This window comes from Myotis lucifugus, unplaced genomic scaffold (assembly GCF_000147115.1).
Source record: "Myotis lucifugus unplaced genomic scaffold, Myoluc2.0 scaffold_724, whole genome shotgun sequence".
NCBI lineage: Eukaryota > Metazoa > Chordata > Mammalia > Chiroptera > Vespertilionidae > Myotis > Myotis lucifugus.
Window position 1 is genome coordinate 15,213 of NW_005871772.1, and position 21,062 is coordinate 36,274.

The 21,062-nt window shown below is 47.1% G+C and overlaps 1 protein-coding gene across 4 annotated transcripts in view; it reads right to left on the bottom strand.

Annotated features, from left to right (window-relative positions):
• The window catches only part of TTC13 (tetratricopeptide repeat domain 13), a 40,042-nt gene that overhangs the window by 11,502 nt on the left and 7,478 nt on the right, over positions 1-21,062 (bottom strand). For 2 of the 4 annotated variants that reach the window (XM_023746704.1, XM_023746703.1), the window contains exons 4-13: positions 19,991-20,061; positions 13,490-13,555; positions 12,349-12,441; positions 9,476-9,592; positions 8,417-8,527; positions 5,437-5,519; positions 4,116-4,257; positions 3,680-3,854; positions 2,017-2,173; positions 593-723 (exon numbers count right to left, since the gene is read on the bottom strand). In XM_023746704.1, coding sequence (XP_023602472.1) covers positions 593-723; positions 2,017-2,173; positions 3,680-3,854; positions 4,116-4,257; positions 5,437-5,519; positions 8,417-8,527; positions 9,476-9,592; positions 12,349-12,441; positions 13,490-13,555; positions 19,991-20,061 — 1,146 coding nt within the window. The remainder of the gene's footprint in view (positions 1-592; positions 724-2,016; positions 2,174-3,679; positions 3,855-4,115; positions 4,258-5,436; positions 5,520-8,416; positions 8,528-9,475; positions 9,593-12,348; positions 12,442-13,489; positions 13,556-19,990; positions 20,062-21,062) is intronic. The other 2 variants (XM_023746706.1, XM_023746705.1) reach the window with 1 other exon arrangement.

Here is a 21,062-nt window from a genome sequence, read left to right on the forward strand (position 1 = left end):
GTCAGACGTATCTGCAGGTGTCAGGGTTCGTGCACTGATAGGGAAGAACCAGCAATCTGACTGCTTTGGGAAAGCCGGAAATCCCTATGAGCTTCCACAGATGCACTGAAAATATCCACGCACGAGTGGGCCCTGCAGGTCCAATCTGCGCTGTTCAAGGGTCAATGTGTAAAGAAAGAACCACAAGTGTGGAGATTTAACAAGACCGGATGCACACTGCAATGGTGACGGCCCTGCCAAAACTCAACCTTCCAGAGGGGACTAGAGACACCCCAAAGGTGTCCCTTCCCCTCGGCTCCCTCCCAAAGCACCCGGAGGCCTCCAGGAAGGAAGCTGCCCCGGGGGACGGGGGAGCCGCCTGCCCCGCAGGCCTCAGACCGCCCTAGGGTCTATGTTTACGTCCACACCATGGCAACCGCACGGAGCCAGGGCAGGAGGCGTCCTCCTTCGGGATGCAGATGAATGAATCCACACGTTGCTGTGATGATCATGTGGAGATGTTGAGCACAGCATATGGTTTAAAGCACAGTGCGGTTTAGCAATCCTGGCTCCTTTGTCTGAAATGGCTCCATTTTCGGAGCCTTTCACGTACCTCTGTGTATTCTCTTGTTGGGCAGGAAACCAGGCGTTTCGTACTGCATCAGTGACCCCAGACGATCCGCTACGCAGATCAGCTCTTGTACCTCCGGCTTGTAGCTCTCAAAGTTCTGATGTAACACGTCTCTGGAAGAAACAGGTCGGACACGATAAGGACTTTTACAACGGGCATCCGGTCACCGGTTTCCCCGGAAGAGCAGTCGCCGCCTCCACCGAAAACCAATCAGGAAGCCGAAGGCCACCCGGTTGCTGCCGATTCTCACATTAACGATCTAATTCTGTGGGATGCTGGGGCCCGAATCGGCACCGAGTTCTTCCTCGGCAGGATCTGCATCTGCTTCTGGTGAAAGCCTCCCACGTGGGATCAGTGCAGCCCTTTCCAGTTTAGCCAAGCCCTCCTGCCTGTGCCTCCAGCATGCTTTTTTTTTTTTTAAATATGTTTTTATTGATCTTCAGAGAGAGGAAGTGAGAGGGATAGAGAGATAGAAACATCGATAGGCTGCCTCCTGCATGCCCCTACTAGGATCGAGCCCCCAACACTGGGATGTGCCCTGTCCGAGAATTGAACCGGTAACCGCTTGGTTCCTGGGTTGATGCTCAGCCTGTGAGCCACAGGGCTGGGCTGCCTCCAGCATCCTTCCACCGCAGCTGTTAGATACGCTCCCCTCTGGGACACCTTCCTTGTAAACGTGCTGACCATTCGCCATTCCAGTTTGGACGCCCTTCTTTCTTTTTAGAGAGTGAGAGGGTTTATCTTTACAAAATTTCCTTAATTTTTAAGACACTGTGGACTCCCAGGAATCAGTATCTATTCTAGATCTAACGGTGCTGTGACCGGAGAGCCCTTCGGCATCTCCACTTTGCCCTATGGCAGCAGTCGTTGGTCAGTAGTGGGATTTCAGACTTTCAGTATGTTAAGTAATTTGTTTTAAAAGTAACACAGCAGAAGAATAATGCGTATCAAAGGCTGCCAGTCAGACTGCCCACGATTAGCAGGGAAGATCCGACTAGAAGAAATGACGATATCCAGAGGTAAGTTTCATGGCACTTTATAACCTAAAGAAGCCCGGCTGGTGCAGCTGAGAGGTTGAGCGTCGACCCATGAACCAGGAGGTCATGGTTCGATACCCGGTCAGGGCACATGCCTGGGTTGTGGGCTCGATCCCCAGTGTGGGGCGTGCAGGAGGCAGCCGATCCGTGATTCCTTCTCATCATTGATGTTTCTATCTCTTTCTCCCTCACCTTCACTCTCTTTGAAGTCAATAAAAATATATATATATACATAAAAAGAAATATTTGCAGACGTGTCAAATCCAAAAGTAATCAGAAACAGGAACAGAAAGCCATGTATTGGTGAAGAGACAGCCCGATGGACTATGGTTCAGTCTGAACCAGAGGACACTCCTTCAGGGCACTCACTTGATGTGGGGCTGCAAGCCCGGCTGCTCCTCGTAGTCTTCTATGAGGAAGGGCAGGTTCTTAGCCCAGTGGTCCTTGAAGCTCCCGGGCAGGTCCGCGTCCACGTTGTACTCCGTGAGGGGCGTGTCCAGGTGCGCGTGGAGGTACCGAGAATATTCTGCGGGCAGGAAGTGAGACCTCACACACCCAATGCCGCTAAAGGAGCATCTTCTATAGCTGGCGGCCACACAAATGTTTTGTGACACAGGTACTTCATTACAGTAACTCTAAATGGGGAGCACCATGCTAAACGGAAGAAGCCAGCCAGAGAAAGACAAGCATCACATGATCTCACTCACATGTGGAATCTAATGAACAAAATAAACGGATGAACAAAATAGATCCAGAGACACAGAGGCATGAAACAGAAGGATGAATTTCGGCGGGAAGGCGGGGGTGGGTGGGTGGGAAGAGATGAACCAGGGAACTTTTATGCTTGTGTGCATAACAATAATGCAGTGACTGCCTCCTGAGGGGGCGGGAGGGAGGCGGAGGGGTCAATGGGGAAAAAAGAGACATCTAATACTTTCAACAATAAAGATAAATTTAAAAAAAAAAAAACAATCCTACATGGAGACTCCAAATTTAATTAAGTCACTACTGTTATATGCTAATCGGAGTGACCTGCCACTGACTTGAGTCTCCAGGTGAATACAAGCCGTCAGCCTGGGCCCACGGTGGCTGAATTGTAACCACCTTCCCATGAACTACACCACAGAGCTCACGTTTCCATTCCAGATTCTGAGAATCCAAGTGTCAGATTGAGCCTGGTTCTCCGTCACCTGCTAGAGGAGTAACTGCCTATATGGTTTCACCCACGGACCGCCTGCTGCTGATCTCTACGAAGCAGCTCGGGAAAAACCCGGGACCTGGCGCCCCATCCCTCGGTCTAGAGCTCACAAGTCCAAGTTCTCCAAACCAGGAAAAAAGAGGGAATTCAGAGGACAGGGCTGTGCTGACCAATAGGCAGCCCATAGCCACCCAGCCACGGAGCACTTAAATGTGGGTGGGGTGCCTGAGAAGCTAAATTTAAATTGATTTGATTTAAATGAATTTAAAAACATTTGATACAGTTATTAGAAAACTTCAGTATGTTTGAAAGAACTTGCATATGTGAATCTACTTTTTCAACGTTAAATTTTATGAAATTTAAATAAAATATTCTCCATGAAAATTTATATTTAAATTGAGATGTACTGTAAGTGCAAGCTTGGAAGACTTAGTACAAAAAAGGTAAAATAGTGAATGAATAGTGCTTTCCTATCAGTTACATGTTGAACTGATATTGTGGATATACGGAATTAAATAAAATGTTCTGTTAAAATTCATCCCACCTGTGTGTTTTGACCTTTTCAATGTACCTACTAGAGAATTTAAATTACATACATAGTTTGTTGCGAAGGGCTCGTGGTAACAAAGGAAGAGAAGAAATGGAAGGAAAGATCCGGTTTTACATGAAAAACAAAAACATCTAGTTCGAATCCCACCAATCACCACGGGTGGCTGTGGACAGGTTCCCTGGAACCTTTGATACTCAGTTGTCCATGGAACGTAAGAGACAAGACAAGCAATACGCTTTCTGGTTTTCCGCGTTAGAATGCAATGACTGTCGTTTCTGACTCACCGCGGAGGTACTTCACTTTCAGGTACTCCGGGCTGGCCTTCTGGCCGGGGAGGGGGTCGTTGAGCATGACTTTGGTCTGTGCCTTTATCCCCTCGTAGAACTGCCCCATGGCCACGTGGCTGAGGCCCCGCATGTACTGGCACACCTCGTTGTACGGCTCCAGCTGCAGACACCGCTGCGGCGGCGAGGGAGAAATGTGTGTTAGTGTCAATCCAGTTTAGGGAAACGCTCCAGTGCGTCATCCTTTCATCTGGAACTAGGCGAGCTCTCCCTCCAGGTGAAATCAGGCCCAATACGTGTTCTGTGAATTAGCCTACAGGACGGGGCAGCGGCTTTCCTTCCGTTTTGAGGCAGAAACCCGACTCCCCAGCAGCCCGCTCATCCCGGGACTTCCCGGGGAGCCGTGCACACCGGCAGCCGGCTCGCTCGGGCTCACCTTGAAGTTCTTCAGGGCCTCCTGCAGGCTGCCGTGGTGGTAGAGCATCAGGCCCCGGAGCTGCAGGGTCTGCACGTGGTTCTGGTTGAGCAGCAGGGCCTTCTGGAAGCTCTCGGTGGCTGCTTCGAAATTGCCCAGTTCTCTAGGGGTTTCACAAGAGTCACGCACACGGTACAGACACGTTAGACACATACTCAGTAAGTCATCTTCAGAGTTAAGGTCTAATCTGGGAATCGGATAGCTTGGCATGGGGTTTCCCTTTTTATTTGTATTGATGTCAGAGAGAAAGGGAGAGGGAGAGAGAGAGAAACATCCATGATGAGAGAGAATCACGGATCGGCTGCCTCCTGCACGCCCCACACTGGGGATCGAGCCCCCATGTGCCCTGACTAGGAATCGAACCTTGACCTCTGGGTTCATAGGTTGATGCTCAACCACAGCCACACCAGCCGAGCTCTCAGAGTTTTGAAGAGGGTTTCTGTTACTGTCTTCCTTTTCTAACTTTCATGGTACCTTTGAATAAGTCAGAGTGCATTTTTTTTCCCCAAAGCCAAAGTCAGAATGGCTGTTTCTGAGGGCCAGGCATGGAGCCAGGGAGCCAGGCAGCCAGGGTCACGGCACAACTTCTCCCTCCCGACAGAGAAGTGTCAGAACTGTAACACTTCATCCCTCTACTCCAACCTTCACCCAGATCATAGCCATGTGGGTAGTAGCCTTAGTGGCGGCTTAAAAAAACAGCAGCACCGATAACTCCACAGCTCGTGAGGCCGCTATTCAAACCATCACCCGGGGAAGCCTCTCACTTTCCAGACAGATACACATACACACGGAAGTTAGGAGTGTAAGAGTAAGTATCATGACACCCTCTGACACACGGTTCCTGCTGTATTCCAGACTCTCAATAAGTGCGCACATGCCTTTGCGATTTAGAATGACCATTTCCTTTGGTTAAGAAACGAAATTTCAGCCCAGCCAGTGTGGCTCAGCGGTTGAGTGTCAACCCAGGAACCAAGAGGCTGCCGGTTCGATTCCCGGTCAGGGCACATGCCTGGGTTTGGGGCTCAATCCCCGTTGGGGGCCGTGCAGGAGGTGGCCAATCGGTGATGCTCCTCTCTCATCGATGTTTCTACCTCTCCATCCCCTTCCCTTCCTCTCTCTCTAAAAATAAAAAATAAATAAAATAAAAACATATTAAAAAATAAAATCTGACTCATAAAACAAGGAAAAGAAACACAACTTTGCTTAGAGACCATTCCTATCTGAGGCTCTGGCTTCCCTACTCGCCACCCGCCTGCTGCCCACCTGGCGCTCCTCTCCTTACCTGTAGGCCTGCCCCAGGCTTTTATACGCATCGATAAAATCAACCTTCTGCTTCAGAGCTTCTTTGAAGGATTCAATAGCTTCCTGCAAAAAGCATATAGAACATTGTTTCACTTGCAGAACAGTTCAAATTGAGTTTTGCTTCAACCACTGAAGCACCTGAAGGTATATTTCACATGGTCTTAGTGACTTTTTAAATAGGAGGACTTTACAAAAAGAGAGAGGTAGGGAGTGCAGTCAACTGAACCTGGAGGGTTTACTTCCGTCAACAGATGCATCCCTGGGAACCACAGCTTCTCCCTGTCTTTCCTCAGGATGTTCCGCCTAAAGATACCACCTTCCTATTAATATCACTTCCTTCATGAATGAAAGCCCCGTGGAACCACAAAGCCCAGCAGCTGTGGGAAAAACTCAGATGATCATAACTAGCAGCAATAAAATAGAACCAACAAAAAGGGGGAAAAGCAAGCCCACAGTGAAACTGTTCACAAAACAAGTGAAAAGGCCCCTGTATGGGCTGGCTGAAGGGTTCCCACGATCTACAAGGAAGAAGAAACTGGGACACAAAATAAAACAGAAACCTTAAAAGTGGCCGTGTGGGGCCTGGCTCCTGGCAGCTCCGTGGCAGGTCTGCAGCTGAGGGAGTGGGGGCCACGCAAGCTAAGGGAGTGGGGGCCACAGGGCACCCCGCTGCCAGGAGGAGCCATAGCAAACACAGCGCTGGCTGCTGTGGGCCTCTCCCTGTGAAAACCGCTACAAAATGGACCCTTCTGTTTCAGAACCCACAACCCAGGCTTAAACCGGCACCAAGTGTCTTTGGCATTCTGATTGGCTCGTTGACTGTAATAAAGATCATGAAGACATTTCACACATTTCCCCAGGAGAAGAAGTGTCTCACTTAAGTGAATGGCTACAAAGCCTCACGCTTTAATGAGAAAGACTTTACAACTTGTGTGATCGTCATTTCATCCTCGAGGAGACAGTTCAGAGCAGAAAACTACTAAAGATGTCACATGCCTTGCACATGGTAGGCACTCAATAAATATTTAATGATTTGGTGGGCACACAAGGTAATTTTGCAAATGCAGTACAATCCTAATTCTTTAAAAAAGTCACGCATTCCCTGCTTCTGGATGTTCTTAGGGGCGAGGAGCGGGCAGCAGGGCAAGAGCGGCTTCTAAAAAGTCCTCAAAGGCAACAATGGGACAACGTGCACTTTAAGGAATTCACTGAACACTGTTTGGTAGAAAGAGGAGAACCGGTAGCTTCAGTATTTAAGAAATGTTCAAGACCGCTGTAAACTAGGCTTCCTGGTATGACGTACTTTTGACTTTTAAAAATTTTTGCAACGATATTTTTGATTCAGCAAACATGTATTGAGCGCCTACTACGTGCCGGGCAGTGTGAGACACAGGGAGACAGGTGAGCAGGTCACCACCTCTGTCCTCTAAGCACTCAGTCGAGTTAGAAGCTAGGATCTACCCCGGTTATTAGAATACTCGCTAAGAACTACAATAGAGGCACGCGTCCACGTCCTGGGAATAGAGGGAGACGCAGCTACCTGACCCGGGTACAGCACGCGCTCCCAGAGGAAGGGGTGGTGGGCTGGGCCTCAGAGAACGTGGAGGAGAGGAACTTGGGAAGGACAGAGGCCTGGTGGATGGGAAGGGACTGCGCAGGGGGACGGGGCACTCAGAATTGGGGGGTGGGGGGGGAGGAAGGGGTCAGCAGGAGTGCAGGCAGCTCGGGTGGGAGTGGAGGAGATGGAGGAGTCGGGGACCAGGCCAGTGTGGTCCCCTGGGCCATGCTCGCAGTGAGGGCTGGGGGCTGCAGGCAGGGGTGCAGCCTACGAATGGGCTCTAGACAGGATCTCGGCTGTGCACCAGCAGAGCAGACAGGCTGGAGAGGGGGGAGGAAGGGGCCAAGTAGCAGGGGCTCGAATGGAGACAGTGTCTCAGGAAAGAAAAGAAGGGTCCATTCGGGAGTCACCTGTAAGAGCAAACTAGGACAGCCCAGGGCGGCTGGGTGTGGGGACAAGGCAAAAGGCAGTCAGGGAGCTTATCAGCTGGAGAGCCTGGTGGGGGTGACAGCTGCCCAGCGTGAGGAGGACCGGAGGAAGGACAGAGGCGGGAGGAGGACCGGAGGAAGGACAGAGGCGGGAGGGGGAGGGTCGGAGCCCAGGGAGGCGGGTTCAGTCGGGGTGTCTGTGGGCCCACTGCACTTACAGCATGCTCGGACGCCACAGATCTTCAATGTGTGATTTCTCTTCAGCTTTTAAGAGGCTTTGGTTTCGGGGTTCCTGTCTAATGACTGGACAGCTCTCTACCTCATTCTGCCAAAGAGGGGACATAGCAGGATCAAGATTTGAAGCCGTTGGGAACACAGAAACTACGTTCGAATGCATCAGTCTCTATGGACATGCGCCGGCTCTGGGCCGGCTGGTGCAGGGAGTGCCACTCACACCTCTGGCCGGGCCTCCTCCCGCTGGAGGGCGGCCAGCTCCCCCTCTGGCCGACAGCACAACCTCAGGGAACCCTCAGAGTACAGGCTGATCGAAATACGTGCTCAGAACATACCATTTCTTAAGTACCCTTGAGACACAGATAAAACAGAGAGAATCCAATAGGAAAATGTTTGCTGTTTTTCCCCTAAAACATCCAAGCTGTCCGGTACAGCTACGAGCTGGACAGCTGTGCCATCTGCCATGCAATACTGCCCAGTAGGTGTCTAATGTGCTAGACGATGACGTAAATCAGGGGTCACCCATCACCCACTTCCTGGATCTCTGAACTGCTGTGGGCCTGGAGAGACCCCTTCACCAGGGACACAGAGGTATCTAAACGAAGCTCATTCATTTAATGAAGGCGTTTCACCACCGACTCAGGGTCCGGTCTGCACCAAACTCCACTCCACGGCATTCCCCCCACCGCGCAGCGAGAGCAGAGCCCGCAGACCGCACACACGACGCACGCCGCGGTCACCTTCAGGAGTCCTCGGTGGAAGAAAGTCAGTCCTTTGTACAGCATGGCGATGGGCTGGTTCCTGTTCAGCGCCAGGGACTGCTGGAAGTCCTCGTGGGCCGTGGCGTAGTCCTGCGGGAGGGCGAGCGGGAAGAATGAGGCAGCATTCGCTAGACACCTGGACGTTTCCTACCTCTGACCGGGAGAGAAAAATCCCCATCTGTTCTCTGTCCTTTCAGCCTCAGGGGAAACATTTCATGACGATAAATAACTCGAATGCTTAGACTGTTAAAATAGTGGATTTTCTTAGGAAATAGATGGGAAGACCGACAAATATAAGGATACTGTTTCAACTATTAAGAGAATATTACTATTTTAAGTAATATTAAAGTCATAACCTGTTAGAGGAACTTTAAAAAATTTTCTGGTACTCACAGGTTATTGTATTAAATACTTCTAAAACAATTATGCTATAAATCGATCTTCACATGTACTATGCTGAGATTTTAAAAATATCTATTTTTTGCATTAAAAATTATTATAAAAATTACATAAACCCAAAATAGATAACTGGGGCCATCAGAAATGCCACTGTGATGATAAAAGACAAGGCTGCTAGGCCTGGTCACCCACAGAAGGAACCTGCGGCCTGGGGAGCCACGTTAGCTCAGCTCATGGTTCTTGGGTTGATACCCAGAGGAACTCAGATTGTACCTCTAAGGTGAATAATCACACTGACAGCAGGCCCACCTGCTTCCCACGCTGGCAACCGCAAGAGAGGCTGAAGTGTAATCCAGGAACCAAATTTCTCTTCTGTCTCTCTCTCTTTCTCCCCCCACCCCCTCTGCCCTGGCCAGAATTAGTTCCTACTGACAGTTCAAGCAAGAAAATGTGTTCTTGGTACTTGATATTTCGCTACGGGTTCTATTTCAGCGAAAAAATAAAAATAAATGCTCTTATAACTAACAGTCTTGTATCACCAACATATTACTATGCGGCCCCAAACCCAAATCTTCTGGAAGCAGAAGGAAAAGTGTTTATCATCGCGCAAGGAAGTGTTTCTGGGCAGAAATGACTCACCTCTGATATGAAGTACAGGGTCCCCCGGTGTCGGTACAGGCGGGCGGAGGGCTGCAGCTGAATGGCCTTCGTCAGATCGTTCACCGCTTCACTAATTCGTCCCAGAGGGGACAGAATCTACAAACCCAAAAAGGTGATCAGGAGAGAAAACTCCCAGTGAGCAACCCTAAAACTGCCGATGTTTTCAGTGACACTTCAGCACACTCCACTCTCAGCATTACTCCCTCCGCGGACTAGAGTCCTTGACCCCATGCACTGGGCAGTGGGGTTCAAGGTCAGCAGCTGAGAGGCCTCGCCTCTGTCCGCCCAGGGGAAGGTTAGGGAGCTGGGACGGCAGCCACGGCCTTGGGGTCGTCCCACGCTCTGGGTTAGCACCAATGTTGCTGTTCTTGAAATGTGAACATTTTTCCCTCAACCTCTAGTTACTCTTTCAGACCCAAATGTGGGGTCAAAATCAATCTGAAAGAAAACTCGGAACCATTAAGACAGAGAAACGGTTGGGCCCAGAGAGAGCCTTCCATGACCTTTGGCTACGTCCTCGGAGGTAGTAAGTGCTGAATGACTATTTCTAAGGTTTCGGGTGTTCTGTAAGCCCTGGTGTGTTCATGCTTAGCTCGACAGTCATGATCCGCGATGCAGAGAGAGACACATCGGCAAACCCGTCTGGAGAGCTCTTCTGACCCAGCAACCGGTGTGTCCAGGCCACAGGATGCCACAGGAGATAGTGCAGAAGGCAAAGGCACACCAAGAAGACGTGAGGAAACCCGAAGTGGGTGACAGTGTGCACGCCTCAAGCTCAAGCACTTTCTCCTCAGCAAACGTTCTTGGGTTAGGATTGGTTTTCTCCTGATAATACAGGTCGTTTTGCAAGTTTTACTAACTGGTTTCCTATTCTGCAGAAGCTGCTAACTAGCAAAAGGGAGAGGATTCAGGTGGGCACATAGCCGGTGGCAGGAATGCCGGCTCAGGAAGAGGAAGGAACAAAGCGTAGGCCTGAGAATCCCACAGGCAGAGTGGGCGGGGCTTCTGTTTGGAAGGGAAAACATCCCTACCCAGTTTATTGACCCCTCGGTACAGAACCATAATCAATAGGCAGAATAATCACCCGAGTAACTAAAAATGCTGCATTATGTTCATTGAATATAGACTTTTCAGAGAGTAAAACCGTTCTCCTAAGGTAATTTTTTTATATATATGTAGGTGGTATGCTATAATTTAGCTGGAAAAAATCGCCATGTAGTGACATCATTGCCCAATAACCCTGGAAAAGGGCGATAGTTGAAAATTACTTTTCTAATTACCAATGTCATTTTGGGATACATAATTAGCTTTTTATTAGATATACAACATTTTTAAACCTTCTAGATAACTCTTTTTTTTCTAAGTAAACTTAGAAATTAAAGTCATGCTTTATCCATAACGTTTTAACCACCACGCACTCACCAAAGTAGAGAAAGAACGAACCTCGGGATTACAATCCAACATGGACCAGAGATAATGAATCATAATATCATTGTTTGAGAAAGAATTTTCTTCTTAAAGCTAAATCCCCAATAAAACATAAAATTCCCTTTAAGAAACTGAACTCTAATTTAAGAGACTATAATGAACAAAATCATCACAAATAGTTGTAAATTACTAAAATATGGCCAGTGTGGGTCAGTGGTTGAGCGTTAACCTATGAACCAGTCAGGGCACATGCCCAGGTTGTGCAGGAGGGAGTGCAGGAGGCAGCCCATCAATGATTCTCTCTCATCATTGATGTTTCTCTCTCTCCCTCTCCCTTCCCCTCTTAATAAAAACATATTTAAAAATATATAAAATGCTTAGTGCTTCCTTGCTAAGTTTTCTCTCCCCAAAGAGGAAAAAGAAGTAATTTTTTCCTTTAGTTCAACTACGACATCCCACCTGATCAGATGACTAAAGTTAAGTTTTATTCCGGTTAAATACATTAACATAATCCCTAAGCATTCCACATGGCTAAGTGTGCAGTAAAATAAACACAATGGGAAACGTGGATATTCACTATTATCTTATGAAAACAGTAAAACGAATACATTTCGTTAAAAAGCATTTAAAATGAGTGCCTTCGCACCCATCCCTTTCTCTGCTCTGCACCCCGCCTCCGCCGTGTTCCCCAGGACGTGGGTCTGATGCGTCCCAAATCTCCTCCCGGTGAGGGCGAGGCCTCTGCGAAGCCGGCACCAGCCCTCCCCTTGCCAACCTCGCGCAGAACTCGGGGCCGAGGCCACCCCGTCCGGCTCCTGAGGAAGCACCCTCAGGTCAGCTCTCGCGATTACCTGGAGTCCCGCCTTATGTGACCTCCTGCTCCACTAGCGTCCTCCAAGGTCTGGTGACAGGCACCCTTACCTGAGCCGTGTCTCCACGTGGGCAGGTGTGTCTCATAGGAGTTACAGATAAACACGTGCACACACGCGCACACACACATGCTTCGAAAGGCTACACGTTTCATTTTGACCACACCGTCATATTACGTTTTGCTAAGATACGTCACATATACAATAATATACTTTTCAATGAACACTGACAGTAGTATTTGTCGTAAATACGAAATATTACTATTATATGTTAAATCAGGAGTATCATGTTTTAATACTCAATATTACTATTATATGTTAAATCAGGAGTATCATGTTTTAATACTCAATATTACTATTATATGCTAAATCAGGAGTATCATGGGCCCACAGTTTCCTAGTAACTTCAACCATGTTTGAAAGCATTAAGTACGTAGGAGGAAAACATAGCAGGCATAAGGGGGCTTTAAAATTGACAAGTGATGAAATAATAGAAAAAAAAATTGAGACTGAACTAATCTGGGAAGGGCAGAGGGAAAAGAAAGCCACACTCACTTCTGCTCGCTGCTCAAATACCTCTGGGCGGTCTGGTTCCAGGGCAATGACTCGGCTCAGTTCGAACAGAGCGAGCTCAGCGTTCTTAATGTCCTTGAAAAGGCATCAGCTCAGTATGAGATGCACTGTTACTCAAGACCGGGCGCAACAGATTTCTGCAATAATAACTTAGTAACGACAGAACTACTTATTTAGAAATAAATACCAACTTAGCATCTGTAAGTTAAACAAGTTAAAGTACCATTAGTCAACTCACTCAAGTCTACCTACCCATCAACAGCACGCTGGCCCTGACTCCTATCACAGGTTCTACAGATGGTGGAATAGTTTCTAAACTTCACCCAGTAAAACCCCGAATCAATACATTTCAAGGGATGAGCATGTGGACACCAGCAGGCAGAGGACACCGCTGACCAGCGGCATTGGGGGAACAGAAGGGGCCAAGTCAGTGTCAGTCAAACCCCTAAGCGTCCTACACAACAGGAAGTCCAGGTAAGTTCTCTCTAAAATCGGCACATTGCCCAGCCAGTGTGGCTCAGTGGTTGTGCATCGACCTATGAACCAGGAGGTCATGGCTCAATTCCCGGTCAGGGCACATGCCCAGGTTGTAGGCTAGGTCCCCAGCGGGGGGTGGGGAGTGGGGCGAATGCAGGAGGCAGCCGATCAGTGATTCTCTCTCATCATTAATGTTTCTATCTCTCCCTTCCTCTCTGAAATCAATAATATATATATGTTAAAAAAAAACATAACTAAGAAAGGAGCTCCAATTCCGAGTCCTACTGCGCTGCTGATGCCCAGGCCCTGCTTGCACCATGAGTGTGTCTTAGGAACCAGTTATGGTCTCCTGCTTCTCTTGGTCTACGTCCAGTTCACTACAAAATAAAGTGCAGGCTGGCCAAGACTGTCCTTTAAGAGTAGACAATATGGCAAAATTGACCTCTGCAGACCTGGGTAGACATTCCCAGTTCACCACCTCCCGGCCACCTGGTCTTGAGTCAGTCCTCTCCTGCCACCTTCTCCCTGTGACCTGAGCAGCCCTCTGCACGTCCCACCAGAGCTCCACCAACAGGGAGTGCTCCATCCACCCTGGTCCAAGGCAGGTCGTGTAGGCACTACGCAAGCGCGACTATTCCATACTCACATGTAGGCCCTTCTTTCCATAGGCTATCCCTCGGCCATAAATGGCACTAACCAGATCAGGCTCCTCCTAGTCAGACCAAAACAGAAACACGTCAAAAACTAGAAACGAAACAAAACAAAACAAAACAAAACAAAGTCAGTTTCTGCTTAAAGCACGTTAACACCCCAAATGACAGCTCTATACTACCACACGTAAGTCAATACGCAGTCCCCAAGCAGGGGATGAGACACGCAGTAAGAGTTTTGCATTAAAAAACAAAACAAAACAAAACAAAACAAAACAAAACAAAACAAAAAACCTAAAATAATGAGAACCAACAATACTGAGCCCTGTGCTGGTCTCTTTCACAGGCATCTTATTTAGAATGTAGGTGACTCTCTCGGCCACTCCATGGCTGGCAGCATCAGCAAGCCAGTCTTACAGAAAACGGGGGCTCGGGGAGTCGACAGCTGGGTGATGCCCCTTCCTGGGTTGCCTCCTGTCCTACAATCATGAAACCACCAGGAAAGGGCCGACCCTCGGAGCCAGCACAGTGAGGAACAGGACACCAGTGGGCTCCACGGGCAGTTGGGGACACAGGGTCCTTTACACTCAGTGGTCAGGCCATTCTGCAACCTGCTCTCAGATGGGCCAAGAAGCGCCACTCAGGCCCAGAGGCAGAGCGACTGCCCGGCCATCGAGCCCCCGCACAGCAGGGGTAGGAGCTGCCCCCCATGCTGAGGGAGATGCCTCCTGAGTCCATGCGGCCGCTGCCATTTGACCTCATCTCTGAATCCGCCCCAGGCTTTAAGAAGGAAGAGGGCTACGATCCTGGTGGAACTCTCGACCCTGCTAAAGAATTTAATAGAATCGCACCGGACGGGCCACTTTAGAGGCGAATCTACGGCTCAGTTCAGACCTGAGGGGGTGCCGGCCAGCCCTGCAGAAAGGACACCTCACCTCACTGTGAGCAAAGAGAAAGAATAAAGGAGAAGCGGCCTGCACTAGAAAAGGAAAAGGCTGCTTCAGACAATAGAGGTCCATCTATATCCAGTGGCTAACGTGGGTTGCTGGCTCCACCCGACCGGCCTCACACCGTATGGGAAATTGGGAAACTGCAGGGAAACAATGACAGATTTCTAGCTTCTCTTGGAAAACTAAAAGATACAACAAAGATAGCCCACGTGACAAAAAAATGACTAGAGCTAAGGACTGGCTGGTTGCCTCTTCAGATGAAGGTGTGGATTCGTCTGTCTCCCCAAGCCCACCCACGGCTCCGTCTCACATCAAGGCACTGCGCTCATGTCAGGCGCCTCCCTGCGCCCGTGTGGTTCTGGGTTTGTGATGTGTCACTCAGAGGCAGCTGGCATGAAAGGCTGTCCATGCTACTCGCTAAAAGGAAAAAGAGGACAAGCTACAAAGAACCACAGAGGAGCGGCAGCTACTTCCTGTCAGTGGAGCTGACGTATGATCGTGCAGGTAACTGATTTTCCTTGGGGGTGGGATTACTAGAGATGCTCTCCTTCTATGTAACACCCTGCTGTATTCCTTTCAATTGTTTAAAACAAACACGTGTCCATCGATAAACAGAAAAAACGTTAAGTGCTATGTATTGTAGAAAATTATATTACGAATAAACATCTAATAGTAAATAAAACGTTTAGTATCAGTGACAGAAAGTTTAGAAAATAAAGAAAAGCACAAAAAAGAAAGGGCCCTCATCACCTGCCACCCAGAGGTAACACGGGAAACACTCAACCCCCCTCCTGGCTTACGGCAGAGCAAGCAGTCTGGGGGGGAGGGGCAGCGGGGAAAGGAATCGTGGAGGCACGGAGGTCAGACAGCTTCGGGGTCCCCTGCGCAGTCACCCCTGACAGCGGGGCCTGGAGGGCACCGTCAGGGAGCCTTGCCTGCCAGAGGGGCAGGCAGTGAGCCCACAGAGCTAGTCCCCTGGGATCACATTCCACAGTGAGAGGAAAACCCACTCAGGTCTGTAACGTCTCAAAATGCCACTCTCCAAGAAGTCTTTCTCCTAAGACTGAGAAAACCTTTATACCAGACGATCATCAGGTGAAGCAGAAAGAAGTGAATTTAAATAGATACTTATTCTCCTGGCAGGACAGTCACCCCCATACATTCTGTGGCCAAGGCCAGCCACCCTGGGAGTCCCCCACCTCCCGCCCCACACGGGGACGCAGGCAATCCTAGAAATTTCACTCCTGAGTATCTCCCGTGTCTCCTTCCCCACCCATCGGCCCCGACTGGCCACAGAAGCCTTCCTCCTCACCCAGGCTGCTGCAAGGGCCTCACCACCTTCCTACCTCTGCCCCCTGCAGGCCTGGTCTAAGCGCTACCTGTCTAGCACTACAGTCTGACCATGCCACTCCCCTGGCTGGGAGTATTCTCTGGCTCCCAACACCTACAACAGCGACATTCATATTTCTACTCTAATCCATAGCGAGAAATAACTTTACATTGCAACCCAGTACACACATGTATACATACATAACATACATATATACACACATGTATACTGCGTATACTCCATCTGCAGTGTGATCTGGTATTTTCTAGAAAGTGCATTTTCTAAAAAGTGTTGCCTGGCGTGCCAGTTAATTTCAGACCCTACGAAAGGGTGGCAACTGGTAACTTGAAAAAGAAAGAAATCCCATCTAAATGCCTCTGCAGAAAATACCAATCACTCTCCTGCCTTCTGTTCAGGCCGCTCACATGCGCGCTCTGGAAGTCAGCACTACGGACAGCTCCCAGACACACGGCTCCCCCAGCTCCCGGCATCTGCACGCACCACCCACCCACCCACCCACCCGGGTTTTCAGAGAACGAATATTTCCACCTTTTAATATTATTTACTTCATGCAAATGAAAAACCCTGGTATAATAAGGTAGTTACTTTGTTGGGAGGATGTCCACTTAGATATCTCAAAAATAAAGGTCTAGGTCACTATCCTCATCGTATTATTTACATGGTGACTTTAAATTTTAACAAGATTTATTCTTGCCGAAACCGGTTTGGCTTAGTGGATAGAGCGTCGGCCTGCGGACTGAAGGGTCCCAGGTTCGATTCCGGTCAAGGGCATGTACCTGGGTTGCGGGCACATCCCCAGTAGGAGATGTGCAGGAGGCAGCTGATCGATGTTTCTCTCTCATCGATGTTTCTGACTCTCTATCTCTCTCCCTTCCTCTCTGTAAAAATCAATAAAATATATTTAAAAAACAAACAAACAAACAAAAAGATTTATTCTTCCACCACAAGGCTGGCTGTTTAAATTAAAACTCACAAGTCACTGGATCAAAGACGGACAAATCCAAAAAAGTCACCACAGAGCCATGTATGGAGGACTACGTTTGGGCTAAGCTGTAGACACACACACGTATTTACATAAAGGATGTTTATTAAAGATCATACCAGAGTCACTTCCACCAGAATCAGATCATAAGCGGATGAGCTCGAGGTCACACAATCAATCGCAAAAGCCAGCTAACTGCCTCATAAAATGGTCCTAACGCGGCGAGGGGAAGGCACGGGTGCACGCTGGGAGAGACGCAGCACCACTGTTCTGAGGACTGAATACGGAAGGGTGTTGTTGGGATAAAAATCAATTTCATTGCCGCAAGCCACAGTACCACTGCCTTGGCCAATGATTGAAAAAGAAGAGCAGTCAGGTTTAAAGAGTGATCATACTCCTAAAATATTATTTAAAAAGACTGATTTATAAAACTCTGAGTCACGGTGAGAAATGAAGCAGTAACTGTTCTTCGCAGCTCTGCTACCACTGACTTGTACAGTTTCTTGACGAGACCGGCTATCAAGAATTTGAAGAACTCAACAAAAAACTCTCACTTTCAAACATAAAGCTTAATATGGAAAAGTTTTGTCCAGAAAAGCAGGAATGAGTTTCTTAATAAAATAGTAAAAAGAACTTCAGCATTTGGTATCAAGTCCTTGTATTTTGTGTTTGTTATAGTTATACAATCTAAAGACATGGGACAAATGTCACCACGCTCTATCTGAAATTTAAGTTGGCCTCAGGTTACTCCAGTGTGCCGTGCAAATATGATTTTCCACACACGTCATGATGTGGAAAACCTAAGAGGCACCAAAACGAGGGATAAGAAGAGAGAAATCACCCAGTCGGTGTGGCTTAGAGGTTGAGCACCCACCTATGAACCAGAAGGTTATGGGTTCAATTCCCAGTCAGAGCACATGCCCGGGGTTGCAGGCTGGATCCCCGGTGCGGGGCGTGCAGGAGGCAGCTGATCAATGATTCTCTCTTATCATTGATGTTTCTATCTATCTCTCCCTCTCCCTTCCTCTCTGAAATCAATAAAAATATATTATTTTAAAAAAGAAGAAGAAGAGAGAAAAGCAGCAGCAGCAGCAGCAGCAGCAGCAGCAGTGCCCAAGTGACTCCCCCTCCATAGAAAAATGTCACCAATGGCCATCCAGCTCTTTCTTCTGTTGGGGACAGTGTCTGAACGTAGCGCTGCTCCCTAATCCCACTCCTGCCCCATCAGTTGCCTGAATCACCAGAAAACCAGTCCAACCTTATCACCCACACATTCACAAAGAAAAACTTCCCAGACTGCCCGGCCGGAGTGGCTCAGTGGCTGAGTGTCGACTTATGAACCAGGAGGTCAGGGTTCGATTCCCGGTTAGGGCACATGCTCAGGTTGCAGGCCCAATGTGGGGAGTGCAGGAGGCAGCTGATTAATAATTCTCCCTCATCATTGATGCTTCTATCTCTCTCTCTCCCCCTTTCTCTCTGAAATCAATAAAAATGTTAAAAAAAAAAAGACTTCCCAGACCAAAGCAATCCATTATCTCAGAGACTGATGAAAATGCTCTATTACATTTCAATATATTAATATCTTTTCTCAGAACAAAGAGAGATTTACTTTCTGAACACAATTAGAAGAGAAACGGTTTGCAGCAATAAATGGACAATACAAAGACATGTTATAGGACCATTAAAGTAAGATTGTAGAGAAATACTGAAAAACATTTACTTATACAACTAAATGAAAATGTAATACAAACAGTACATATAATCAGATTACAAAACACAAATGCCTATTTTGAAAAGATCATCAATAAAAACTTTAATGGTAGAGTGGCAAAACTGGAATTTTTTTTTCTTTAAAATTTTTTTCTTTAACATTGCTATATTTCCTTCAACTACAATGGTAATAATATTTTCAAAGAGTTGAATAAATTGATAATATATCTGCGAGCTCATACTGTTTTCTGCTGTTGATCACCATAGGTTAATTGACATTTGTGCCTATAAATGTATCAAAACCTCCCTTTCAATCCAGGCCCAAGTGTTCGCTGTGTACAAGTGCCAGCTTACCTTTTTAAATATTGCAATGTTAAACAGAAAGGTGCTTTAAAAACTATTTACACTCTATCCTTTGTACTGTAAACTCTACTGAAGAATATTATTCCATATGTCCACCCAAACGCACAGCTCCTTGGGGACTTTAAAGTAATAACTAAAAAATATACCATCCATTTTTTGAGAGCAAAGATAGGGTTATCAACATAACTAAACCCATGTTTAAAAAAGAGAAAACACATGCACAGCAAAAAATTTCAAAATTATTTTCTTAAAATTATGTCTACGTGCGGGATTGTAAACTAGCGATTGGCCCTTACTATATCAGCACAGAGAAATATGCCGGAATGGTGCTGTGAGCAGTTAAAATTTACTGAGCATTTACTGAGTGCCAAGTACTGGATCCGAAGTACTTTGTAGGATATTGCATTTAGGACTAACTAATACTTTTGGAGGTAGTTATATCCCCATAATCTAGGAGGTTAAGTAACTTGCTAGTGAGCAGCCAAGTGGACTGGAACCTGAGTATCTCTAACTCTAAAGTCCACGTGTTCTTCACTGTCCTCTACGTCAGCCATCGGTAACGGTGACGTAGCTACAGAAATACGGTTACATGATGATGGGACATATGAGGCCAACCACGTTAGGCTCCATGAGGGTCCCTTTGTAACTATGTATTAAGCATTTCGCCTTAACCAGATTTTAGCGCTGTTATCCATCATCCAAGGCCCCATAATCCCACGGAGGAGTCTCATAATTAAAAGTGAGAAACAAATCCACGAGTGGGACTTAACCACTGAGAGCAATTCCTGCATAGAAAACAAACATCTGGATTCCAAGAAGCACCAGTGCCCACACCCGTGGGAGATGCCACGGTAGGGAGGAAAGTGAACTGAGCTAATGACTGTCTTTTTAAACCTTCATTTGAAGCCCACCTGCTACCCGAGGGCGAGCCTCGCTTTCCTCATTTACAGTAACACTGCGGATGGAACGAGACCCCGGATGAGGCCTGCACCCAGGAAGTGCTCCCAGTCAGGGCTGATTTCCTGGGCTTTCGTACATAACCTTAAAATAGATGGATTACTGCAACACTTCAACGATGCGTGAGTCCGTATTTTTGTCATGACTATAAACTTGAAATTACATAATTAAGAAGAAAAATTACCTGAAGCATTGTTGAGAAATGCCTTATTGCTTCATCATAGAGACCACTGCCAATCAACACATAAGCAATAGCTGTGGAAAAAAAATGCAAAAATATTAAAGAACAGAATAAAGGATCTCAGACGAAAATTCTTTACTGAATCTTAAAAGGCAGCTGTAAGGAATAGAAGCAGTTAAAGAAACCCTAGACGTTAATAAGATGTAATCGAATTCCTCTACCACTCAGCACTTGCTAATCAGTCTCCTAGTTTTATCTGGATTTAAATTATTAAAGCCATCTATAAAACATCTGCCTACAAGAAGTAATTATCTTTTTCCAAGTCCATCACTCACTTTCAAATACCAAATAACCTTTATGAGCCTTCCTATCTATATCTCAAAAGAACTAGTAATGAGCCTGAATAATATCCACATAACATGTGATTTTACTGTGAAAGTCATGAGAAATACCCAAAGAGCATCACAAATTTCGATTCCTGGGGGTGCTAAATTTACTACCAATTACCTAATGAGAACAAAAACAAATTAACCTAAATTAACATAATACTTAACTGTAAATAATTCACATGATTGCAATGAAATGATATTCTTTTTTCTACCTCTCCTATTCAAAATATAGTCAAAACCAGGGGTCCTCAAACTACGGCCCGCGGGCCACATGCAAATACAAATATTGTATTTGTTCCTGTTTTGTTTTTTTACTTCAAAATAAGATATGTGCAGTGTGCATAGGAATTTGTTCATAGTTTTTTTTTTAAACTATAGTCCGGCCCTCCAACGGTCTGAGGGACAGTGAATTGGCCCCTTGTTTAAAAAATTTGAGGACCTCTGGTCAAAACACTACTCAAGATTTACACTAGTGTGCCGAAACCGGTTTGGCTCAGTGGATAGAGCGTCGGCCTGCGGACTGAAGGGTCCCGGGTTCGATTCCGGTCAAGGGCATGTACTTGGGTTGCGGGCACATCCCCAGTAGGAGATGTGTAGGAGGCAGCTGATCGATGTTTCTTTCTCATCGATGTTTCTAACTATCTCTCTCTCCCTTCCTCTCTGTAAAAAATCAATAAAATATATTA